This window comes from Ranitomeya variabilis, chromosome 1 (assembly GCF_051348905.1).
Source record: "Ranitomeya variabilis isolate aRanVar5 chromosome 1, aRanVar5.hap1, whole genome shotgun sequence".
NCBI lineage: Eukaryota > Metazoa > Chordata > Amphibia > Anura > Dendrobatidae > Ranitomeya > Ranitomeya variabilis.
Genome location: NC_135232.1, coordinates 899736089 through 899763834, shown reverse-complemented (window position 1 = coordinate 899763834; position 27746 = coordinate 899736089). Strand labels below are relative to the sequence as shown.

The following is a 27746-nucleotide window of genomic DNA, read 5'->3' as shown; positions in this document are numbered from 1 at the left end:
CACTTGTGCTGGCCCAGGCGTTTGATCCTCATCAGAAGAATCCGAAGAAGACATTCTGATGCATGCAGAAAGAAAGAAATGGCAGAAATTAGGACATGTAGAGACAGAAAATAGAAAATATTGGCATTGGCTAGGATATACTCACATTGTTCAGAGGCTTGTTTGCTCCAAGGTGCTGTGGTCTGTCTGCTCTGCTTGGCTGTCTGCTGGGTTGTGACCTGCAAATGTCCACACCCTCCCTTTATCACCTTGTATGTGGGGGGTGGCTAATTAGTGTCTAGACATGTTTTTCTCTGGTGCAACGCATGCGTTCACAAACGCAAGCAAACGCATGCGATCACATAGGCAGCAATGCGTTTTTTTGGCGCAATTGACCGCAAACGTTTCCAGGCGGCAAATTGACGCCTCTAAAATTACTACATGTAGCGTTTACCGCGCCAAACCGCAGACGACGAAACGACACAACATCATCAAACGCGGCAAAACGCGAACTATCACAGACGCATGCGTCCCTAATGTTAAATATAGGAATACACAACGCATGCGGATATTTGCGGAAGAAACGCTGCTGACACAACCGCAAATGTGAAACCGGCCTAACCCTGTGGAAAGGTGATATCTTTCAAAGTTGGGAGTAACCCTTTTTTAATACATTTATAATAGAAACATGTAGAATTTAATAATTTACTTTAATTTCTAAAGGCGTCTCGGTCTCCAGCTATCGTCAGTGTTCCGAGTCCTAGCAGGTCCACTTCTGACTTGTTCCACATAAAAGAGAGTTTCTAGTGATGGCACATCATCAGTGGCTATCCAAGCCCCCTACTCTGTGTATGAACCAGCAAAGAGACAAGGGGTCTGGCTTAGGCTGCTTTCACACTTCAGTTTTTGCCATCAGTCGCAATCCGTCAAATTTTGAAAAAAAACCGGATCCAGCAACTGATACCGCCAGATCCGTTTTTTCTCATAGACTTTTATTTGCGATGGATGGCCTCACGTTTCATCCGTCGTTGGCCAGATCTGTCGAAAATTGTCGGTTCGGCGGCCGGAGGCAACGCACAAAGGAACTTTTTTGTGTCTGTAAAAAAAAAAAACGGAGAGCGACGGATCCGGCGCCATCCTGCGTTTACTAGAATGGAAACCTATGGCACCGGATCCGTCAAATGGTGGATTCCGGCGACTGATTCCGTTTTTTTAAACTGAGCATGCTCTGATTTTTTTTAAGATCCAATAGCCAGATCAGCTAGTCGGATCCTGCGAAAAAACAGATCCGTCGCATCAATTTTTCACAATCTACCATGAATCCGTTTTTTTCAAAATTCGACGGATTGTGACTGATGGCAAAAATCTGATGTGTGAAAGCAGCCTTAGCGATTGAAGTGAGCAAGTCAGCCCCCTTCATGTACAGAATTGATGACTAGCTGAGCCAGGACTGGACTGGAAGTGGTACTGCTAGGATCCAGGGCTCTACTGACAACTGAAGGTCAAGACATTTCTGGAAATCATTTCTTGAAGTGGACAGCCCTTTGAGGTCTATACTATATTAATAACTGTAATCTAGTGTCTAGTGAGATCTGTCCAATATACAGTTTTACTTAATCTACTTCTTCTACTGTCAATTAGCAGGGCATGTGCTAAGGGTTGTAGAACAAATGTGTAATCTTTAATAAATATGATGCACAGTATTAGCCAATGTTTAGTTTAGCCTAATTTTCCTACCTCATTTATAATTGTAGAACCTTTTAAAATAAAGTTTGTTTATTGTGGTTTTGGCCTGTGATTGATGTATACAATATGGATATGTATATACCATACATTATGTTTACAAACACACACATATATATATATATATGTATATAAATATATGCATACATATATATTTATATATCTACAGTATATATAGACATACACATATAATATATACATATATGTGTATATATCCTTAACTATAGATATATATGATTACATATATATATATATATATATATATATATATATATATATATATATATATATATATATATATATATATATATACAAAATCATGGCCAAAAGTGTTTACACCCTTGAAATTGTTCTAGAAAATTATTGCAATTATACATTTTGTTACACACATGTTTATTTCCTTTGTGTGTATTGGAACAATGCGAAAAAACAGAGAAATAAAGGCAAATTGGACATCATTTCACACAAAACCCCAAAAATGGGTCTAACAAAATTGATGGCATCTTTCCAAAATTGTGGGTAAACAACTTTATTTCAAGCATGTGATACTCATTCAAACTCATCTGCGGTAAGGCTAGGTTCACATTGCGTTAAGTGACTCTGTTAAACGGACTACGTTACACTGCGGCATAACGCGGTGTAACGTAGTCCGTTAATGCCGCCATTGAATGCAATGTCGGACGCATCGCTAGCGCATGCCCACAATGGGCGTAAGCTAGCGATGTGCCGTCATTGAGTGACGGACCCGAGATGCGGGCTGCAGCGTTTCCGGGTCCGTCACTGCTAGTGCAGATGGAGCTAGCAAATGCTCCATTTGCGCTAGCGCGTTGGAACATCGGCACTTACGTTAACAGCAGCCCGTTCGTGTATGTGCTGAACGGGCTGCTATTAACGCAATGTGAACCCAGCCTAAGTAACAGGTTTGGGCAATATGAAAATCACACATGAAACCAGATAAAAAGGGGAGAAGTTGATTCAATCTTTGCATTGTTTGTCTGTGTGCCAAACTGAGCATGGAGAACAGAAAGAGGAGAAGAGAACTGTCTGAGGACCTGAGAATCAAAATTGTTGAACAATATCAACAGTCTAAAGGTTACAAGTCAATATCCAGAGATATTGATGTTCCTTTGTCTAGAGCGCAACATAATCAAGAAGATTACAACCCATGGCATTGTGGCTAATCTCCTTGGACGTGGACAGCAGAGAAAAATTATTATTATTATTATTTATTTATATAGCACCATTGATTCCATGGTGCTGTACATGAAAAGGGGTACATAGAAATTACAGATATCACTTACAGTAAGCAAACTAACAATGACAGACTGATACAGAGGGGTGAGGACCCTGCCCTTGCGGGCTTACATTCTACAGGATGGTGGGGAAGGAGACAATAGGTTGAGGGTTGCAGGAGCTCCGGTGTTGGTGAGGCGGTAGCTTCGGTAGTGGTGAGGAGGCAGTGAGGTCAGTGCAGGCTGTAGGCTTTCCTGAAGAGGTGGGTTTTCAGGTTCCGTCTGAAGGATCCGAATGTGGTTGATAGATGTGTTGGGGCAAAGAATTCCAGAGGATGGGGGATATTCCGGAGACGTCTTGGAGGCGGTTGGGTGAGGAGCGAATAAGTGTGGAGGAGAGAAGGAGGTCTTGGGAGGATCGGAAATTACGCGAGGAAAGATATCGGGAGATTAGTTCAGAGATATATGGAGGAGACAGGTTATGGATGGCTTTGTAGGTTAGTATTAGTAATTTGAACTGGATACGCTGAGGGAATGGGAGTGAAAAGATTTGCAGAGGGGGGAAGCGGAGGAGTAGCGAGGAGAGAGATGAATTAGTCGGGCAACAGCGTTAAGGATGGACTGGAGAGGTGCAAGGGTGTTAGCAGGGAGGCCACAGAAAAGGATCTTGCAGTAGTCAAGGTGGCAAATTGATACAAGGTTTCAACGCAGTATAGTCCAGATGGTAGATAAGCATCAATCAAGTTCCAATGAAATTCAAGCTGTCCTGCAGTCTCAGGGTGCATCAGTGTAAACATGAACTCAGTCGAAATCAGTCGACATTTGAATGAAATGCTATGGTAGGAGACCCAGGAGGATGCCCCTGCTCTGATACAGAGACATAAAAAAGCTAGGCTGCAGTTTCCGAAATGTTCGTAAGTAAGCCAAAATCCTTCTGGGAAAGTGACTTGTAGACAGATGAGACCAAGATAGAATTTTTTGGTAAACACATCATTTTTCTGTTTACCGAAAATGGAATGAGGAACAAAGAAAAGAACACAGTACCTACAGTCGAATATGGTAAAGATTTGAAGATGTTTTGCAGTTGTTTTGCTGCCTCTGGCACTTGGTGCCCTGGCTGTGTGCAAGGCATCATGAAATCTGAAGATTACCAACAGTCTTTGGGTAGCAATGTAGTGCCCAGTGTCAGAAAGCTGGGTTTGCATCCTAGGTCATGGGTCTTCCAGCAGGACAATGACCCCAAGCATACTTCATGGAGCACCCAGAAATAGATGGAAACAAAGCACTGAAGAGTTCTGTAGTGGCCAGCAATGAGTCCGGATCTAAATCCCATTCAACACCTGTGGAGAGATCTTAAAATTGTTGGGAGAAGGAACCTTCAAATATGGGAGACCTGGAGCAGTTTGTAAAAGAAGAATGGTCCAAAATTCCAGTTGCGAGGTGTAAGACGCGTATTGATGGCTATAAGATTTATTCCAAAGGGTGTGCAATCAAATATTAAGTTGAGGGTTGCCAACAATTTAATCCGGCCCATTTTTGGGGTTTTGTTTGAAATTATGTTCATATTGCCCTTTTCTCTGTTTTTAGATTTTATTCCAATACACATAAAAGGACATAAAGATGTGTATTACAAAACATGTGTAATTGCAATAATTTTTCATTTTCTGGAACAATTTCAGGGGGGGGGGGGGGGCAACACTTTCGGCCGTGACTATGTAAGTGTATATATGTGTATATAATGTATGTGTGTATATCTATCTAGGTAGCTAGCTAGCTAGCTATCTATCTTGCTATGTTTATGGATGTAAATATATGCATGTTCAAAATTCCTCCACCATTCACATGCATTATGGGTGCATGCTGTTCCTTTGCCAGAAGTTGCATTTTGCTTTTCTACCACTCTGTGTATTGACTTGTTTATTTTCACTGTGATCAGAAGCATGTGGAATCTATTTTGCCTTGCACATGTGTGTATGTGACTGTTTTGTTCTACAGTTTGCATTTTCTTCAATAGTTGTTTGGCACACAGTTTAACAGATTAAAACTGTTTGCACATATAAAGCTCCAAGGAATTAAAAAGCTTTTCCTCTAGTCTTCCCCCATTATAGTAATTCACATGACATCAGTGTGCTGCACAGGAGGCCTTCGTCTGTAATGTAGCCTATCCATGTTGGAAAGACGGACATAACTCGCCAAGGCTCTCAGATGTATACAATGCTGCCTTCTTATTACAAGGCATAGCGGTCGCATTGTATTTTCACATATTCTGTATCTACATATGTATCTAAACTGCTCAGAGCTGTCTATCCAAGCATGATTTTGGTCTTTATCTTGTGAATGCTTTGATGATTTTGTTTATTTTTCTCTCCCTTAGCTTCCTAGTTAGCTTCATGGTGGATGCTCGTGGAGGCGCCATGAGAGGTTGCAGGCATAATGGATTAAGAATCATCATTCCTCCTCGGAAATGCACAGCCCCTACAAGAGTGACCTGCCGCTTAGTCAAGCGTCATCGATTGGCTACTATGCCTCCCATGGTAGAAGGGGAAGGTCTGGCCAGTCGGCTTATTGAAGTTGGGCCTTCAGGAGCTCAGTTCCTTGGGTAAGTTATAATATATAATACTTCTGCATCTGTTAAGATTATCAAGCTATCTGGAACTAAATGGGAAGCAGGAAAGGACCTGCTAAATGTGCACATATTTGAACTTTGCTTGCATCTGTTTTATATATCTACTTTTTAATATTTAAAATATTTCTAAAACACCCAGATTTTATTGACTGTAAGATGCTCTTGATGATTACATGCAGACATGTTTAAAAAAACACAGGAAAAAATATAATTCAGATTATGAGGCACATAGACAATTTAGAACCCTTTTTCTCAAGAGAATAACATTTATTGGTCCTATTAAGAATTAAAATTAAAAAAAGGTTAATTGTACAGAACCATAATACAGCACTCATGGAAACCCATTGAGATGTTTTTGATCACATATACTATTTTCATTGTGGGTGTTGCTAAAATGGGTGCACAGATGGCAGTTGAACTCCCGCCAAAGTGTCTGATGGGGCCCCTGAACCACAAAAGAACACACCAGTCTTATTGATGTCACATGCACGTGATAGGTGGGGGCCATGTTAAAACTTTTTTTGGCCAGAAGAGCCTCAAATTATGCCTCCTGAGAGTAACTAAATAAATGAGCAGGTTGACTCTTCTACAGAAAGAAGTACGCTCTGTTATTAAGAATTCATATTATACAGGGCACTGTGTGAAAAGAAGGTGTTGTATAGAAAAGATAGGTTGTTTTTTTTAATAAAATAACAGACAACTGGAGAGGACACTTTATTACCAAATTGAAAACTATGCAACCGAAGCTAAGGACAGGTAGAATAGCAATAGAGATGCAGAGATGACATTTTTATTAATAAACTGTTATCTAATAGTACACCATTTCAGTCTTTTATATCTTAGGGTTAGGAAGAGGGACAGATTAGGGCTAAGGTTTAAAGGGTTGTGAGAAGTGTAAAAATTAACATTAACATTAGACTATAATGTTGGCTGAACCCGCCGATACGGACATGTTCAGCTGGCAATCTAATATGTATGGGGGTGCTGGACAATTGATTGTCGGGGGAGTTTAAGGATTCGGTATGTTCGATTTCGAACTGCTGGTCCTTTTATTCTCCCAGAGATATTTCGCCATCACAAATGTTTGACGATGTTTCCCACATAATAAAAATAGGATAATTTGACCAACAGCTATCTAATGTGTATGGCAGTCATAAAGTCAGGAGATGTGTAAATATTAGGGTTTGGAAATGTGCAGAGATTAAGTTAGAATATTTGCACAGATTCATTTATTTTATGCCACAGAATGACTAGAAAATATGTTCAGATGAATTTATTTTATACTCTGTCTACAAGTTTTAGGCATTCTGTAAAATACTTTCAGTTCTATAATTCTAAACAGTTCTAATTTCGTACATTTCTGGTAACATACACATCAAAATGTAAGGAATCTCTATTCTAATCTATCTGTTGAATGAAAGCTGTTTTCACATTTACTTGAACCCCTTTCATATTCAAAAACATTCCAAGAACGTGAAACGCTGATTTGAACTGATACCAATGCCCAAGTGAAAAGTCGTATTCTATCTGGCATGTAACCTTTGCAAAATACTTTTTTTTCTCAAATTCCCCTTTTCACCTCTAAGATAAGCTGAAATTCCTCTTACCTATGTTCTTTCTCCCACTGCTGCTTTGGATGTACTCAGTAAACTACACCTTCCTACGGCTCCTCCCCCTCTAAATGAGGGAGAAAGCTTGGTCAGCCGAATCCTTCAACTGGGACCTCCTGGGACCAAATTCCTTGGGTAGGATAGACTTAAGATCTAGTTGATGGATGCCGGCCTCGTCCCCGTTGTTCTTCAGTATTATTTAATTTTTGTCAGTGGTTTTGTCAGTGTACTTTAATTTGAAAATGTGACTATCGACTGCGGTCTGATAAAGCATTTTAATCTGTGTGTTTATGGTTTTAGTGGTACTGTATGTGTTGTTACTCTCTTCTGTGTATTATTGTTTAGTGCTGTTTATTCTTTTGGTTGAGCATGTGATTTTCTTTTTTCATAGTGATTGGAGTCAGAGGAACCTGGATCATTTATTTAAACAGCATGCTCATTGATTTTTACAATAGTATTTCTGAAAACTCAGCAACTACTAAATTTGATTAAAAAAATAATCCAAATTCTAGACTTGATGTCTAGAATGGTTCAAGGTCCGGTATGACCTTCCCAATGCAGTGAATCGTTGCCTCCACCCTTTGTTGTGTGTGCTTGCCAACTAAAAATCCCAGGTTTCTTTGTCCCAGCATGAAGTCACTTTTTTCCCCGCTAATCTCTCAATATGATATATTGTTAATCAGGCCAGTGATTGTGGAGATCCCTCATTTTGCGGCACTGCGTGGAAAAGAGCGGGAGCTGGTCATATTACGCAGTGAGACTGGTGACAACTGGAAAGAACACTTTTGTGAATTCACAGAGGATGAACTCAATGAGATACTTAATGGCATGGATGAAGGTATTATTGTCATGAATCTCTTGTCAGCCAGATACCATGACTATCATATTTTATAGTAAGGAATTTCAAAGTAGTAATAGAATAGTATTCATATTACTTACTTTTTTTTACTTGTATAAAGCTCTGTTCACACTGGTATCATGGCTTCCTCTATGTTAGCGCCTTGACAGACATATTTATATCTTTTATTGTTTTTTTATGGATTTTATTTAATTTCATGCTTCTATTTTTCTCTTATTTTTCTAGTTCTTGACCCACCTGAAGAACTGGAAAGAAAACGCATTTGCCGTATTATCACTCGAGACTTTCCACAGTATTTTGCAGTGGTTTCTCGTGTGAAACAGGACAACAACTTGATTGGACCCGAGGGAGGAATTCTTAGCAGCACTGTGGTCCCTCAAGTCCAAGCTGTCTTCCCAGAAGGTGCACTTACAAAGAGAATCCGTGTTGGCCTTCAGGTATCTTCAAGTATATGAAATCAAGTTTACCATGACAAACATGAGATAAAATACCGTATGTCTAAATATATATCATGACTCTGTTTATTGCCTGGAGTTCTAGGCCTAAAGCCTACTCTACTCTGAGAATGCTAGCATTTGCCCTGGTGATTTCTGTCAGGTCAATTGTTGTTGTTGTGAGACTTTATGTGAATTCAAATCACTCTACTCATCTATTTGCACCCATATTCACATATTTTTCCTACTGTTCAAGCCTGTTATCAAGTACAAATTGATGTAAATCTGATTCATGCCAAGTGTCCCTATTTTTTCCGAACAATCCTGGCAAATTTGAAAAGTCATATGTTCAAAAGGGGTGTGGTTTATGTAATTCCCACTTACAAATGACTGGGTGTGGGGTCAGGACTAAACAGCCCAAAAATGCCAAATACAGTATTAGTGACACAAGTTCTCCTGACAGAAATAACAAAGGCACATATTGCCAACTACAGTATATTTTTCAAGAGTGTAGTAGTTTTAGAGTTTGGGCCTGTAACTTTAAATGAAAATTCATTAGCATGAAAAAAAAAGATGTCAAAACCATTTTGTTTGCACATTTTAATGTCCGAGCAGTCTGGCTCATACTCTTATACTGTTATGTTCTAAAACGTCACTTCACAGTAGTCAAGATACATATGATGTTGTAGCTGTGGCTGTAGGAGGCAGGGCCGGGACAAGGGGTATGCAGGGTTTCCATCTGCCTCCCTGACAAGGGTGCAAACAAAACCCTGTCACTGCTGAATGCCTGCAGCCGGACGGCACCTTCCTCCAGCCAGAGGCGTTCTACACATTGACTGCCAAGGCGTGAACACACAGGGGAGCAGTGTCAGTCACCGCTCACCCCTCTCTCTGCCTGCACCCCGGCCGTCGCTCACTCCTTGCACTCAATTGTATTCTTGTCTGTCAGACGCAAATACAATTGATATCGGCGCTGCCCAGGATAGGAGCAGAGGAGCTGTCATCAGCTTCCTACCCTGCCGGGAACTCCATGAGAACGCAGGCCTCTTCGGCCTGCGCCCTGTTTGAGACAGTGCACGCAGGGGATGTTGGATGGCGCGATACAATGATTTCATCATGCCATTCAGAGCCACTGAATGGAAGAGGAGACGAAGATGGAGAGCTGGGATTAGGTGAGTATAAGCTTTCTTTATTATTTTTATTATTTTACTTTGCCTATAAATGGTGGCTATAACAATAGAGGCTGACTGTATGTGGGGACAATATAGGGGAGCTGGCTGTGGGGAAATTGAGGGGCTGAATTTGGGGGCAATATGGGTGAGCCAGCTGTGGGGACAAAATAGGGACACTGGCTGTGGGGATCTTAAGGGGCTGGCTGTAGGGACAATATGGAGGAGCTGCCTGGGCAGAATATGGAGGAGCTGCCTATAGGAACAATATAGTGAAGCTGGCTGTGGGGACATTAAGGGACTGGCTGTGAAGACATTGAGGGGCTGTCTATCTAGACAATATGGGGGAACTGGCTGTGGGGACATTAGGGGGGCTTGTGGGGACAATACGAGGGAGCTGGCTGTGAGGACATTGAGGGTCTGGCTGCAGAGACAATATGGGGAGCTGACTGTGGGGGCAATATACTGGAGCTGGCTGTTGGAACATTGAGGGGCTGTGTTGTGAATTTGCTTTTTGCTCCCTCTAGTGGTTACTAGTTTTTTTACTCTGGTTTTTCTGTCATTCCTTTTATCCGCACCTGGGTCGTTAGTTAGGGGTGTTGCTATATAAGCTCCCTGGACCTTCAGTTCAATGCCTGGCAACGTAGTTATCAGAGCTAGTCTGCTGTGCTCTTGTCTACTGATCCTGGTTCCAGTTATATCAGCTAAGTCTGCCTTTTGCTTTTTGCTATTTGTTTTGGTTTTGTATTTTTGTCCAGCTTGTTCCAAATCTATATCCTGACCTTTGCTGGAAGCTCTAAGGGGGCTGGTGTTCTCCCCCCGGACCGTTAGACGGTTCGGGGGTTCTTGAATTTCCAGTGTGGATTTTGATAGGGTTTTTGTTGACCATATAAGTTACCTTTCTTTATTCTGCTATCAGTAAGCGGGCCTCTCTGTGCTAAACCTGGTTCATTTCTGTGTTTGTCATTTCCTCTTACCTCACCGTCATTATTTGTGGGGGGCTTCTATCCAGCTTTGGGGTCCCCTTCTCTGGAGGCAAGAAAGGTCTATGTTTTCCTCTACTAGGGGTAGCTAGATTCTCCGGCTGGCGCGTGTCATCTAGAATCAACGTAGGAATGATCCCCGGCTACTTCTAGTGTTGGCGTTAGGAGTAGATATATGGTCAACCCAGTTACCACTGCCCTATGAGCTGGATTTTTGTATTCTGCAGACTTCCACGTTCCTCTGAGACCCTCGCCATTGGGGTCATAACAGGGCTGGCTGTGAGGATAATATGGGGGAGCTGGCTTTGGGGACATTAGAGGGGCTGAATCTGGGGACATTTAGGGGCTGAATGTCTGGACTTTGAGGGGCTGAATGTGGGGACATTTCAAGAGGATCTGTAGGGGACATCATATTATGTGGGAGACATTATATGAGGGGTTGGCGTGGTGACCATACTACATAATTGGTTGGCTGTGGTGGACATCATACTGCATAGGGGGCTGTGGTGGACATTGTAGTGTATATTTGGGGGGCTGATGTGAATATACTGTTTGGGCTGCTGTGGTGACCATCATACCATGAACAAGGTCAGTGTGAGGTAGAGGTACAGTTTGGAGAATACAATGTGGTGGGCAGTATGAGGGCATAGTGTAGAGAAGGGGCTCAGAATGGATATGGAGAAGGGGCAGTGTGAAATGTGGGCACAGTATGGAGAGAGGTTAGCAGGGTGGGGGACAGCGTGGGGATAATCAGTGTAAGGGAAAACAGTGGAGAGGGGACGGTCATGATTCATAAGGTGTGGCAGTTAAAGCTGATAATGGCTGACAGTGTGGTGGTTATACTGTAGATCATTAAGGCGGACTGTGCGGAGGTCATATACCATAAGGGAGTAGTATGGACAGATATTTTTTATGCAGAGGGCATCTTAATAACACTTTTATTTTAAGTGCACCATGTTGAGATTTGCTGCAGGAGAGCAGAGAAGAGGGAAATCTGCAGAGAAGATCTGTGGATGTGAAAAGTCATCATGGCGCCAGGACAAGATGGAGACGAAAAGAAAGACACAACTCAATCATAGAAGATGTCGCATATAACGGTACCTGGATGTAAATGTTTGCGTGTTGATACTGACTACATCTCATCAGCACTGTTGTTCCTGTATGGTTCGCAGTCTGATAGTGACTGATGACAACAGCTCCTAGCGTCTCCTTACTATTGTTAAAGACATACTGGGAGATACAACTGCTGAACTAAGCTTGGTGATGTAGTGATGTACAGATGGTGGTTCTGGAGATTTATTTTGTACTGATGGTGGTTCTAGTGACCTATTTATTTACTGATGATGGTTCGGGTACTGTATTTATGTACTATTGATGGCTATGGAGTTCCATTTATGTACTGATGATGATTTTGTTTTTATATTAATTTACTGATGATGGTTCTTGTGATGAATACATCACAAGAACAGCCATCACTACATGATGAAGAACTACTACCATCCGCACTATATTTGTCACATGGCGGACATAAAAACCATGAGATTTATCCCTTTATCTATGATGGCTCTGTTTAGTTTTCATTAGGATATCCACCAAATGCTGGACACCTTAATTGAAACCAAACAGCCCACATTGTAGTTAAGCTCTAAAAGTTTCCATGACCATCCTTGGGTCTGACTTTTACAAATTGGTTGTAAGTGATGAATATCACTATATGTGTAAATGATCTGCAAACAATTAATAATTCTATATCTAAATTTGAAAACACACAGTTGAGCCTCACCCCAAAAAATGCACCACTCTTTTTTTTTTTTTTTTTTTTACCTTTGCTGGTATTTTTGGGAGAAAAGGGTAACAATACTAGTGGAAATGGTCATCAGAGCGGAAGGAGGGGGGCATTAGGGGACCTGTTACCTCAGTCTCTGACCCATTCCTTTACTTGGGGGCTGAGGGGAGGGGGGAGGGAACTGGCACCATGAGCTTCATCTGCCTAGGCCACCAAAATACCCTGTCCCGGCCCTGTGAGGGAGTCATCAGATGATTTATTGCTATATGGCTGTATGCACAGTGCTAAAGAGGTGTTATGTATGCTGATAGCGCATCCTCCTCCATATACAGTGATCATGTGATGGATGTGTATAGGGAGGGAGCAGGAGCTGCTGGGTTATATATAGGAGACCCAGATAGCTTTACTATGCAGCCAGTGGACTGCATTTTCCTTTTGGAACTGGGGCTAATATCCCAGCCCCAGTTACAAGGGAAATAAAATGAAAATAACAATATTTTATTATTTAATTATTGAAATGCCCCCAAGGAAAAATAAATGAAAAATAAATTAAATAAATAATAAATAAAAAACACAAAAATTGACATTGGTTTAAGTTGGTATGCATGCAGCACATAAACACATGTTCATATTGGCCATAAAGCATATAAATAATAAATAGCAGGTAATAAGTAAAACCTACAAGAAACAAAATGAGCAAAAACCCTGCTGTTGTAACTAAATAAGTAAAAAGCAAAAGTGCATGTAAACAACACAGGGTTCTTAGTAATACTGTTTTTGATCAAAAATAGCATAAAAGCTATCCCACCGTCGACAAGGTGACCCTGATCGGGACGGTCCTACGCTGTCTAATATTAAAAACCTTACCATGTGTCAGAGTTGACCTAACTGTGTAAATAAGGGCAGACAAAAGGACCGGGTCCCGACCTATGGACACCAGTCTGGGGAAGCCTTGAAATGTAATTTCCAGCTCAGGAGAGGGAAGCCACACCTCGGCTTGCACAGAATGCAAAAATACAAAGAAAAAAACACAACAGTTGAGCTTGGTTTAAGTTGGTTTACATGCGGAACATAAACGCATGTTCACATTGGCCATAAAGCATATAAATAATAAATAGCAGGTAATAAGCCCATGTCCAATTTATAAAAATGATTGTTACAAAACAGAGTTTTCATGTTTTTTTGTGGTGTTAAAAAGGGAAAAACAGACAGAATTTATTGAGCACAAACTATCATCTCCCCTTTCTGTAATGGAAAATTCTGTCTTCACTGAATACAGATTTTACCTGCAAATTAAAACTTTTGAGAATGAATTATCAATCTAGGAAGAGAAGTGGATGTCTTTATTTTCACATGTATGATTGATTTATGAATAATAAATTAAAATGACAATTACTCTAAGTGTATTCTATTAATGACTTTAGGAAAGTCTCTGTAGGATAAATTATTATTGTCTGATTGGGCTATACATGTACACGATTCAGTAGCATTATAATATCCATATTGATCATCGTGTAGATTTATGTAGACTGCATTTTTTTCCGGTCAGTAATTAATAATATTAAATGCTGAGAAAGCCTAATTGAATTGTGTAATGCAACGTGTTCATGTACAAACAAAGTAGAACTGTTTCAATAAAGATGTAATGTGCAGAAATAGATTGAGACCGGTGTCCTTCTCTTCATACTATAGGCCCAGCCAATGCACCCAGAACTAGTGAAGAAGATACTAGGCAATAAGGCAACATTCAGTCCTATTGTAACATTAGAGCCAAGAAGAAGGAAATTCCACAAGCCTATAACAATGACTATCCCAGTTCCCAAGGCCTCTAGCGATGCAATGCTGAATGGATACGGTGGTGAGACCCCTACACTACGATTACTATGCAGTATAACCGGTAAGTATTTTGGAATTGTAGTATCATTACTATATTACACTATATTGATATAGACTTGACATTTCTTGAACCTGAATATCTTTGCATTTTTGTATATTTTTTTTATGGTAACCTTTTATTAGCCATTTTTAGCAAATGCTAAATATATTTTTTTTTAAAAACCATTATAAATAGTTAACAATAAAAAAAATAATATCAAGCAATACTTGTCTACAATTAATTAAAATCCTTTGCTGGTGACTTGTAAACTGTTTAAATAAAAGGCAGATTTATCACATGAAATGATGTCATTTCAGTTTAATTGTTGATATATCTTAACATTACATTTTTAATATGCAATATTTATAAACTATATGCTTGCCTTTAGGTGGTACAACTCCCGCACAATGGGAAGACATCACCGGGACCACACCACTTACATTTGTTAATGAATGTGTCTCCTTTACTACTAATGTATCTGCCAGGTAAAGGACCATATTAGGATATCCATGATGGGTTAACGATTCGGGGACAATTGTCCTTTTTCTACAGGAGCTCAAATATTTTGGAGATATTCTTTAGAACTTATTTAAGAGCTTACTGGTATCTCTTTACCATTTTTCCAAAATATTTGACTTTGGTTAAAGTGAACCTGTCACCATATTTGGCTGATATGACCACTGCCTTTCAGGGCTGCTATACAACATTCTATAATGCAGTAGATAAGCCCCCGATCCGACCTGCAAGAGAAGAAAAATACGTTTTATTATACTCACCTGTGGGGCAGTCCGGTCCGATGGGTGTCGCAGGTCCTGGTCTGGCGCTTCCCATCTTCTTGCGGTGCTAACCTCCTGCTTGCTTCATGGCTCACCGACATCACGCTCCTGCGCGGGCGTACTTATCTTCCCTGTTGAGGGCAGAGCAAAGTACTGTAGTGCGCAGGGGCTGGGAAAGGTCAGAGAGGGCCAGCGCCTACGCACTGTAGTACCTTCTTCTGCCCTCAACAGGACAGATAAGTACACCTGCAGAGGAGCGCGATGCCGGGGAGCCATGAAGCAAGCAGGAGGGTGGCATCGCAAGAAGATGGGAGACGCCAGACTAGGACCTGCGACACCTATCGGACTGGACCGCCCTGCAGGTGAGTATAATAAAACTTATTTTTCTTCTCTTGCAGGTCGGATCAGGGGCTTATCTCCAGCACTATAGAATGCTGTATATCAGCACTGAAAGGTGGTGGACGTAACTGATATCGGCCAAACCTGGTGACAGGTTCCCTTTAACCAATTAAAGAACACATTGTGAATTACTCATTGTCTTATCTTCAAAACTTGAAGTCTACCCTTTCACATATACCAGGATTTAAAGCAAAAGTCAAATATGTACATGCCCTTAATTTCTTTCTGTTAAACTGTAAAAGAACATGCCTTATTTTAAATGACTTGTTCAGGTTTAGGCCGAAGGTCTGTAGTCACTATGTGACTGCAGACTTGCGAATCCTCAGAGTGCGTGCCATCAGAATTCTGCGGTGCCAGCTCCGGGAGCGGTCAGTCATGTTACTGCAAGTATGCGATAAGCATACCCCTGCCACATTCTAACTAGACATGCAAGGCCTCGGTCAATGCAAGTGAATTCAGCGAGGCCTCTCACGTCTAGTTGGAATGTGGTCAAAAGTATGCATATCACATACTTGCAGTCAACATAATGGTCCTGTCACGCCGTCGGCAGCAGAGTCCTGACAGTGCACTCTGTGCATGATGTGAGGATACACAAGTCTCCAGTCACATAAAGTTTGTGCAGACTTTCTTGTCAAACCTGTTCAACCCCTTTAATACATTTTGAGGAACCATGCCTTAAAACACATTTCACACCTCACTTTCATGGTAGACAAAACTTGATATTTTTAAATGACAACATACGGTATATACTTATTTTAGTTCTTACTCCTTTTCTATTCCTTTCTTCTGTATTACTACTTTTCAGGCTTTTTACACTAGCATTTATCAGTCAATGGTTGTGAGCTGGTAAAGTCTTGTCTGAATCAAATGCGCTTCATCTTATGTTGAGACTTGTACATTATTATTTCCTTCATTTATATTTTATTCTTCTTCTAAATCTCAGACATAGTTTTAGATTTAATGCCTTTTTATTTTCTATCCTTGATCCAATCAAAATGTCTTTCATTTTTCAGGTTCTGGTTAATAGACTGCCGACAGATTCAAGAGTCTGTTATCTTTGCCAGCCAAGTGTACAGAGAAATTATTTGTGTACCTTACATGGCCAAATTTGTTGTGTTTGCCAAATCCCATGACCCCATTGAAGCACGTCTGAGATGTTTCTGCATGACTGACGACAAAGTAGACAAGACACTGGAGCAGCAAGAAAACTTTGCCGAAGTTGCAAGGAGTAGAGATGTAGAGGTTAGTATTTCATTTTAACAAGTACAGTAACCTTGTATAGCAAGTCATTTGTACTTTATCTGGATTCAAAATTAGCTATTTAAATTGGTATAAAAAGCATATTTTTGTTTTATGATGTATTGTAATGTAACAGGTTTACCTGAAATGTTTTTTTTTAGGTCCTGGAAGGAAAACCAATCTATGTGGACTGCTTTGGGAACTTAATACCCTTAATAAAGAGTGGTCAACATCACATATTTAGTTTCTACGCCTTTAAAGAAAATAGACTTCCATTTTTTGTCAAGGTAACATTCATACCACATTCAGGGCCTATGATTGTAATCAGCTGGGTTCAACTTTTGGATACATTTTCTCATTAAGTTAAAATTCAATAAATTCTTATTTTTCCAAAGCATCTCTTCACATGTTATAGCTAACCTCTTCGTTAAGTTGATATGTCGTTGGTTTATGACCCAAGACCAATGATAATACTGTTATGGTATTTTGAATATTTTGAGTTTCTTATCTAAACCACCACCAAAGGAATGTGACATATAATGTTACAATAACAGGTGCGAGATACAACCCAGGAACCCTGCGGACGCCTGTCTTTCATGAAGGAGCCAAAATCCTCTAGAGGCCTTGTGCATCAAGCCATTTGCAATCTAAATTTCACTTTGCCACTTTATAATAAGGTAAGATTTATTTGAAGATATACATTTTTAATAATGGTTTCATAGTACTAGAATAGCTTAGTGTCACTTATTTGATTGTGATGGGCACAAAGGTCTTTACAGTGAAGTAGAGGATAGTTCGGCTGGAGGATCATGGAGTGGGTCTTCCTATTGAAGGTTCATTATTGGCTTATTGTTTGTGAAGATGCATACCTTAAGGGGATGACTATGGAGCACACATTTGTTCAGACTGGAAGGATTTATCATAATCAATATGCAAAACTGTAAAAGTCAGCACTTCAGGAAAATGGAGGCTAAAAAATCATCTGTATTGTTTTATGTGGAAAGTATCACTCCGCAGTACTAGAATTCTCTGTTTGCAAAATATTGAGGAAGTGGGAAAGTGATTGACTGAAACCTTTAATGATTGTGTTTATATTTGACCCACTGGTGTTTCTTACCCTAGCATACCTTTGTTATTGGGCTTTTTCTTTTTAAAGTCTTCTGCATTTTTCACTTGGATTAGCACCATAGCTTTAGAGTTTTGTTATTTGAGTAATTCTTAGTAATGGAGGAGAGAGTTTTGTAGGATACAAATGCCTAGGAAACTCTGTTTTACTGTTAGGCCTTAGCAACATGTACAATTACAAAAGACATTGCTGTCTTACCGATGACTCTCACTTAGCAACAGTGGCGCAAGGGTCTGCCTGATGGAAATGTAAAATAGATCCTGAGGAATGACTTTGGTTGGTGCATCATGAACATTAAACGGGCTTTAACCCCTTAATGACCGCCAATGTCTTTTTACTGACCTGAGATATAAGAGAATAGCCTCCCTATACAGGTGACAATCCAGCAGCTGTCGGCTGTACACTATCGCTGACAACTTGCTGCATCAGCCACGATCATCATTGGCACCACCCATATCTGTTTAACCCCTTAGATGCTGCTGTCAATAGTGACTACATCATATAAATGGTTAACAGAGTGTGGAGGCTTCCTCTTTATTCCCATTGGCACCCTGAGATTGTGATTGTGTGGATCTGATGTTTGCCATGGCATTTTATGGCCAAATAGCGGCCTTAGAGTCTGCTGGCTACAGTGGCCTGTTCAGAAGTTAGCAACATTTAGGTGGTAAAAATACACATTTTCATTCTTGTCATGTCACTTTGCATTAATTCCTGAACATCACCTGAAGAGTTAATTAATAAACTACCTGATAGCAGGTTTCAATATGTCAGGGGGCACTGTTTTTAAAATGGTATCACTTTTGGGGGTTTTCCAATATATGGGACCCCTAAAGTCACTTCAAACCTAGATAGGTCCCTAAAAAATAAAATGTTGTAAATTTCCTTGAAAAAATTAAAAATTGCTGCTACATTTTAAACCTCATAAAATGCTAATAAAATAAAATTACAAATGGTGCTGATGTGAAAAAGACAAGAGGGAAATGTTATTTATTAATTTTTTTTGTGGTATGTCTATCTGGAGTAAAGGGATAATCATTCACAGTTTGAAAATTGCTAATTTTTTGTAAATTTCTGTCAAATTTCTGATGTTTATAAATACAAAACATATCGACCTACGTTTACCATTATCAAAAATTATAATGTGCCACAATCTCAAAAAACAATGTGAAAATCATTGGGATTTGTTGAAGCGTTCCAGAGATATTATCCACAAAAAGTGACACTGGTTAGGTTTCCAAAATTTGGCCCAGTTCCTAAGGGGTTAAAGAGTATCTAAAAAAATTTTTGTTATTAATTAGCCTTTGCAAAGTCATAAATATTTGTAATATAAGCACTTACCTTATTTTGCTTCCTTTTCTCACAAATAGAGTATCACTGATTAGAGATAAAAACACAGCTCCTCCTTCTACATTACATCACAAAATGCAGATACTCATATTTAATTGCTGATTATATGACTACATGAAGTAAAGGTACCTTCACACTGAACAACTTAACAACGATAGCGATCCGTGATGTTGCAGCGTCCTGGATAGCGATCTCGTTGTGTTTGACACGCAGCAGCGATCAGGATCCTGCTGTGATATCGTTGGTCGGAGCTAGAAGGCCAGCACCTTATTTCGTCTCTGGATCACCCGCTGACATCGCTGAGTCGGCATGTGTGACGCCGATGCAGCGATGTCTTCACTGGTAACCAGGGTAAACATCGGGTTACTAAGCGCAGGGCCGCGCTTAGTAACCCGATATTTACCCTGGTTACCAGTGTAAATGTAAAAAAAAAAAAACACTACATACTTACATTCCGGTGTCTGTCGCGTCCCCCGGCGTCCGCTTCCCTGCACTGTGTCAGCGCCGGCCAGCCGTAAAGCAGAGCACAGCGGTGACGTCACCGCTCTGCTTTACGGCCGGCGCTTGCACAGTGCAGGGAAGCGGACGCCGGGGAACGCGACAGACACCGGAATGTAAGTATGTAGTGTTTTTTTTTTTTACATTTACACTGGTAACCAGGGTAAACATCGGGTTACTAGGCGCGGCCCTGCTTACCCGGGGACTTCGGCATCGTTGGTCGCTGGAGAGCTGTCTGTGTGACAGCTCTCCAGCGACCACACAACGACGAAACAGCGACGCTGCAGCGATCGGCATCGTTGTCTATATCGCTGCAGCGTCGCTTAATGTGACGGTACCTTAAGACATCGGCACAAATAACCCTTGGCCTCTACATGTTGCACACAGTCTCTCTCACAGTGGAATCTTCCAGCTCAGAACTAGAAAGTCTTACAAAATTGACAAAGTAATGAGGCTTCACCACTGCATGAAGAACCGGCCCCAGATGAATCCTGTTTCCCTTTCTTATCTCATTATATGTATTTGAGAAAAGTTTTAAGTCTCCTTTTCTTTCACAAGGTTTTCCAGGAGGTGATGGGTCCTCTCAAAAGAAAAACCATTTCACAATATATTCTAATGTTTCTTTTTAATTGCACCTATTGACAGTAGAAATTGCACCTCTGCTTTCAGAACTGTTCATGTGGCATTTTGGTGCATTTTATTATTATTATTATTATTATTATTATTATTATTATTTATTATTATAACGCCATTTATTCCATAGCGCTTTACATGTGAGGAGGGGTATACATAATAAAAGCAAGTACAGTAATCTTAAACAATACAAGTTACGACTGGTACAGTAGGAGAGAGGACCCTGCCCGCGAGGGCTCACAATCTACAAGGGATGGGTGAGGATACAGTAGGTGAGGGCAGAGCTGGTCGTGCAGCGGTATGGTGGATCGGTGGTTACTGCAGGTTGTAGAGTCTGATATGTTGGGGTAGAGATTTCCAGAGTAGGGGGGATATTTTGTCTTTAGTCATAATTTAAATCTGTGATTTGATGTTATTTCTTTTTAAACCAATAGCCAGGTTTAAAAAGCATGTAATAATTTGTATTCTTTGTATTATGTTTTTTCTTATGTCTGGAACCCCTGAAATTCAAAGGAATCCGAATCAGATCAAGAATATGAAGATGAGGTAATTTCAATAATTGAGGTATACTATAAAAAAATTGATAGTATAGCTCACTAAAGACTGACTATTTGTAGTGTACATTCAGCATATGCGTCATGAAAATCCTTTACTGTATATGCAAAATGTAAGGCATCCAGTGTATTATATTGCATACTGTCCCGTCCGCCTGTTGACTCAAGTTTCAAAAGTTGCTGCATGTTAAACCTTTCTACACAGAATGCCTTGTACAGAAATTAGTTCAGCCTTGTAAGCCATGGTTTATTTTTGAACTTGGTGCCAGTGGATTAATTTTGCAGAGGGATGGGGCAGAAAATTAAAGCACCTCTCTAGCGTTTTTTTTAATTTCAGCACTGAAGTGGCGCCACTAATGTAAGTTCCCTGACCACAGCAATATACTTACCAGCCACTGCCTTCAGCTGCTGATCGGAAGTCAGAGGTAAAGGTCACAAGCTCTCAGTGTAAATCTGAGTGTCTTGTTGTGACTCTCATTGACTTGCATTGAGTAGTGACCTTTGGATTGCCCATCAAACAGAGGGGTAATATTGCAGGTCACAACCAGCAGAAGACCACTAGAGCAGCGCCGTTTACAGGTGAAGACGGTGGCTGGTGAGTATATCACTAGAGAAAGAACGTACATTAGAGACACCATTCCAGTGATAAAATTAAATAAAATGCTGGAGTGGTGATTTGACAAGGGGAGGTGTAGATTAGGATTTAAGGATAGATTGAAGGGTTGGAAGATTTGTACAAGGGGGGGCCAGAAAGGAGGATGTTGAACTAGTGTATATAGCATGATAAGGGTGTATACTAAAATTTTTGATGATTCAAAGTTCAGAAAAGATCCAGTTTGAGAAATATTTTGAGCTGGTGGCAGCAAGAGATAGTAAGTGTATAAATGTAAGGTTTGTAGGACAGAGCAGTGTCAAAAGGTTACCCCAAAGCACTGGACTTTGGAGATCGGGGAAATCCTGGAGTCATTAGCAGTGATTGTTAAGTCTAGTGGGGATTTAAGTTAGTTGGTGGAAAGATAATTTTGTTTTGTCTATGTTGAGGTTTAGAAAGTTGGCAGAGTAAAAGGTGGATATAGGTAATAGACACTCTGTAATTCTGGACAACAGAGAGGGAGCTGTGATATCATAGCCTTTGGAGAGGATCTGTAGTAGGAGGGAGTGATTGACAATGTCGAAGGCAGAGCACAAGTCTAGAAAGAGGAGTACAGAGTAATGTTTAGCAGTGGCAGTTAGCAGGTTGTAAGAAACTTCAGTAGCGTTTTGTGGTGGGAAGCCAGCTTGTCAAATAGCGAGGTGGAAGAAAGTTCAAGATGGACATGATGTTCAGTGAGTTTGTAAATTGGAATAATGAGATGAAGTAATAACTGGACACAGAAGAGGGCCCAAGTGATGGTTTTGTAAAGGGATTGTCCAGTCTCGTCCAAAGTTTCAACAAGAATTGCAGCTTGCCGAATCCTACGGCTACATGCCCATGATGAGCTTTTATCACGTTTTTGACGCTGCGTATTTGAGTTCTGGAAAAAATGCAATGTTTTACAGTACCAGCAAAGTGGATGGGTTTTATCGAAATCTCATGTCCACTGCTTTTTTACACTGTGTAAACTGACCTGCGGTGCCTTTTTGCAATTGCAGCATGTCAATTTCTTTTGTGGGCACATTGAGTTCTCAGTGCAGAATTTTCCCATAGACTTGAATTAGATGCGGAAAATCCGCAGGTAAAAAACGGACCTAAATGCATCATAAACGCATGTAATCTGCACCTAAGATTGTCAGTACGAGGAAGCTTCAAAAACAAGGCAGCTTTATTTAAAGCATGACACACCTAACAGATAAAAACACAGAATCAAAAAACACACACAAAAATGCAATGAAAAAAAGCAAGCTAACTAAGGAGCAGAAATTCTGCAATGTCAAAAACGCAACAAATACTGATCATGGCTACGTAGCCTAACAGTGTTTAACATGCTTGTTGGTTCAAGTGGTCATCCCGTAAGCGCAAGTATGTGATTTGCTTACTTACGGTCATGTGCCGACTAGCTGGAAGTATACAAATCGTTACCAGATGACCGCTCAAACCTACCATGAGAGCTAAAATTTGCACTGGGCTGGACAACAATTTAAACTATAAGTGTGATTGCTGCATGTTTAATGAAAGAAGGGAAGTTGCTAGTGGTTAATAGGACAAGGAAAAGGGTCAGGGATAAACACTGTACGAAGGATAGGGATAAGATTAAACAGGATAGGGTGGAGTGGGACAGGTGTGAGAGCATAGTGGAAAGCTTTTAATCTGAAGTGGTAGAGAATGGAAAAAAACAATTAGTGGGAGAGGAGTGGGAAGCTGAATTGGGAGATATCGGACAGCCCTGGGGGATAAAGGGTGGAGTTAAAAGTGTTGAATAGTTAATTAATTGTTTAGGAACAGAGATGATATGACACTAGTGGAATAGTCTTGTGTAGCAGAGCTCAGGCTAGACTTGACGTTGGCGATTGATTGTAAGTGATAATGTGTTCCTTTGAGCGTTTTTTCTTCCACCAGACCTCTGTAACCCTGGCAGCTTCTTTTTTTTATGGTTGGCTGTGCCACCACTGCGTATTGATTTCTCAGGTTTGATTGTATGTGAGCCAAGTGATAGTCAGTAGCTAAAGTTATTGTATTGTTACAGAAAGCATTGACGGCTTTTATGATACGTAAGTATAGAGTGGTAGAAGATAGTCAGGGAGTATGTAAATATAAAAATGTGTAAGGGTCATGTAAGGGTGTGGTATTTTCTGAACTGAGAGGGCAATTAAAAAAAAGGGAAGATAAAGTAATATTGTGGTCAGAGTGAGGAAGAGGTGAGTTGGAAAGATTAAGTAGGGAGCAGACGTGGGTAAGGATTAGGGCTAACCTTGTGAGTGGCTTTGGTTGGTATAAGTGCCAGGAGTTTGGAGTATCTTGAAGTCGTTCATGATGACGGTGGGGTGTGGGTGGAGAGGAAATGTAGTAACCTAGTGGTTGATAGATGACTGCTGCTTGGATGTTACAGGGAGAGCAAATACAGACAGAGTGTACTTGGTAAGAAGGGAAAAGGTGGAATAGGGTTGAAGGAACAGATATCAGATCTGATAGGGAAGGTTGACTCCGCCATGTTTGCTGCTAGGATGGGGAATGCAAGTAAATTGGAGGACAATATGAGGAAACGCTGCAAAGGAAGTAGCATCAGAGAGAGTTATCCATTTTTCTGCTAGGATAAGTCATGAAAAATTAGTATGTGAAAAAAACACCGTGAGCACAGCTACAAAGTGGTGCTAAAGTTAGGCTCCCACGCCATACACTTAATCTACATAAAACTTAAAACTCAACTTGGGATGCTTGAACAGAGGAATTTATTTTGCAGTATATACAATTAGTATGAAATATGAAAAATTAGTATGTCATGGATGTACAGTAGGAGACTTTATTGCAGACTGAGCATGCATGAGAGTAGGCAATATCTGCTGCATTATTGGCCTCTATGCATGCTATGACATTGGAGGAGCCCAGGAGCACACTCACTTGGACAGGCCGGTGTGCACTCAGTCTGGGTATGGGCACACTTTGATTTCTGGTTCCTCTCTGAAGCTGCACGTCCGCTAAATTTAATGAGTGGCAGAGATCAGAGTGTGCCTTCACCCACACTGACCACCATGACACTGTGAGCTCGCTCCAGGGCTCCACCAATGTCAGTGCACACTAGAAAGAACGGGAATTTTACTCTAGAGAGTGCTTTCTGTGAGAAACTCAGCCCTGTCAATCAAGATTAGGGACAGTGCTAGATGCAAAGCTGAGGTGACGGCATTAGGGTGCCTTAAGACATTTACCACGCCAGTTGTGCACCGAAGCGCATCATTTGCATATAGATTCAAAGTAAATTTGTCGATAACTACAACTCAAAAATGTATATGACTTTTACGATTTTTATAGAGTCTAAGTCCCATATATAAATGTTTTAAGAAGATGAATATGAATTTTGGGGGTGACAGAGCCCTTTATGCACTTATCTTAATATAATATCAAAATCTTCATAAATATTTTCATTTTAATTGTTTATCTTTGTCCTTTTCTTCCAGGGAAATCTAACATCTGAAAAAAGTAAGTGGTTTAATATGTATAAATTAAGCTTTGAATGATTAAATGGAGCTAAGCATGCAAGCCATGCTAACAATTTCAACTAAACTGATACTAACACTTCTCTAATAAAGATAATACACATATTATACTAGCATTGTTCATATAACATTTTGTAGGGATCTAAGCTACAACCTAATGATTAAACTCCTAAACTAACCCTTTTCCCTGCTACTGACTTTTCCTGTGACCTTCCCCTTTAATCCTCCTACAAAGCCCATTCCATTTTCTGTTTTTTTGCCGTGCATCTGTTGACATGACATTGTCATCTCATTAACTGGCTAATGACGGTATCAGTTTTGTGCGCACCAAGCAATATCCACATTAGGTTTTCTGCAAACTTAACACCAGCTTACTTCTTGCAGTGCAAATAATGTGTTGCTTGGTCCAAACAGATACTGTCCTAACGCTTTAGATGGCCGCCAACATTACTGTGGTGAAGTGTCAATAGTTTTGTCTTCACTAAACAAGCAGATTATGTTTTTACTAGTGTCAGCATATTAATAAAATATCAAATATAAAACCGAGATAAAAAATAAAAAAAATGTTATGGGTATTCAGGCTTCTCAAGGACCAGTCTACTGAAGACAGCCCCCTCCATTTTCCCTATGGGCACAGTGATTTCATAGATACCCCATTCTTGTCCTTTACTATGAGTGAATAATGGCAGCTCCTGCTCTGCCAGAAACAGGTTGCCCATGCAATGCATTAATTTGAATGGCTGCTGAAGGGTAATTTTTCTTGCCAAAATTTGTTAACATCTTGAATCGAAGAGGTGTTGTCTTCATTAGACAAAACTCCTTTAAGTAACCACAAAAGTTGGTGAAGGCCAGGTGGAGCGTTAGTGCAACCTGTGCCTTTTCAGCCTGAACTCTATGTAATCTTTGCAAAAGTCAGTGATACTTATTAGTAGTAAAATCTTGTATTGTTAAAAAATGAAATTCATAGCCAAGTATTACAATTTTTGACAGAAATATTCCAATCTAATGTTAAAGTATAATTCTGCGAAAAAGTAGCTTTAGGCCATGTATTCATGTTACCTAAAGTATTTTACTTACCCATTTCCCAGTATTTAGGAGATTTCAGTGCTGAAGCATGTTTTAGCCATGTGAACAGCACTATGATGAGCCAAGTAGGCAAGTAACATAGCAGATACTCTACCATTCAGCAATCTCTAACTGTAGCAAAACTAATATGAAAGGTAGAACCGCTTGGTCCTTATAGATAGGCTCTTTGCTTTGACTTTTTTATTGGTATTATCAGTATGAGAATAGGTAATACCTGCTGCATTATTGGCCTCTTACTAGAGTAAGAAAAAAAATAAATTGTTGCTGTACTTCACCACAGTATGTTGCAGATTCTTCCTTTTACTTTGAGGGCCAACCAGGCCTGTTCCCATAGCACCTTTGCTTTGCATGGAAATAACTTGACTTACATATACAGTGCGTGTGCGTGTTTTGTGTGGATGTATTGACCTTTTGTTTGCTGTGCATAACATCTTGTATTTCAATTCATTTTACGTTGATCCATGAAAACTCCTTTTTTCCTATGATTTTGTGGTTCAGACCTCACCTTATGTGTCCTTCAGTATGAGGATACTCCAATGATAGGATCATACATCCACTTTATTTCAACATTGCATAACATTGAGTTAAACAATCATCTTTCACAAGATTTCTTCCTAGATGAAATGCCGGTTTGTAGCTGGTTCAGATAACTATTTTTACCAGCACTTCTGCTGCAAGAGAGTGTTTTAAAACATTTTTAGAGGATCAATTTTCAAAATATGGCTAACATGCACTCATGGTCAAATATAGACTTTTGCCGACATAATAATGATTGTATTTTATTTTTTCTCTATTTGATTTCCAAAAAAAAGTTACATATACCTTACAACGCTCAATGAGGAAACTAAGATGAGTTTAAATCTTCAAACTCTTAATTGCTGCAAATTCCTCTATTATTTATATCTTCAAGAGATGAAAATAATGCCATGATCCCTACCACTTTGTACTTTGAATATCTGTCCCTTCCCTTAAACTGATGGGGCAGCTAATCAGAGAACATCTTGGAAGGAATATGATTTCTTCTTCTTTCATGGAGAAAGTTTTGAAAGACTTAATTGTAATTTCCTTCATTTCTTGCTGAAGGATATAGCAAAATGGAATATGCTACTGTGTAGAATTTATCATTTTAAAGACATTTGGCATTTTGCTATTCTTAATTTGGCATTTAATTAGTTAATAGGTCAGTATTTTTCAGACATTCGTTTTGCATCATGTAAATCTCAGGTACTTGAAAAACATCAAAGAATGAATTGAACTTCTCGATATATATTTCTACAGACCTCTCTGGCAGCAAGAGTTACACTACAATAGATTGGCACACTATTATATTAATCTCTTTATATGTGATGATATCATATTAAATATGACATTCCTGTACGAGTTCCTCTAACCTGTTTTTCTGGCAGCTAAGTACCACTGGCTTTCTCTTTGAGGCAATCGACAGTCAACAATTGTAGCTCTTCTTTCTATTTTTTTCAATTGGTTGTATAGCATCAAAACAATCTTGAGATGCCTTTGTTCAAATTCACTGTGATTTTGTTTTCTACTTGTAATTTATTTATTCATTTGCTGTTTTGTCTCTGATTTTGTATTGTCATTGTGTTGTATGTGTGAGTGTGGCGTAGTATGCATTCTAAGCAAGTTATTTCCTGCCCATTTTCCT

At 39.9% G+C, this 27746-nt stretch overlaps 1 protein-coding gene across 3 annotated transcripts in view; it reads left to right on the top strand.

Moving 5' to 3' along the window:
- Positions 1-27746, top strand: part of ANK2 (ankyrin 2) — a 648838-nt gene that overhangs the window by 552901 nt on the left and 68191 nt on the right. For 2 of the 3 annotated variants that reach the window (XM_077278822.1, XM_077278815.1), the window contains exons 27-36: positions 5329-5553; positions 7874-8028; positions 8275-8486; positions 14114-14318; positions 14686-14782; positions 16486-16714; positions 16873-16998; positions 17266-17388; positions 20829-20861; positions 24959-24980. In XM_077278822.1, the coding sequence (XP_077134937.1) occupies positions 5329-5553; positions 7874-8028; positions 8275-8486; positions 14114-14318; positions 14686-14782; positions 16486-16714; positions 16873-16998; positions 17266-17388; positions 20829-20861; positions 24959-24980 (1427 nt within the window). Of the gene's footprint in view, positions 1-5328; positions 5554-7226; positions 7326-7873; positions 8029-8274; positions 8487-14113; positions 14319-14685; positions 14783-16485; positions 16715-16872; positions 16999-17265; positions 17389-20828; positions 20862-24958; positions 24981-27746 lie in introns of all 3 variants that reach the window. The other variant, XM_077278806.1, reaches the window with a different exon arrangement.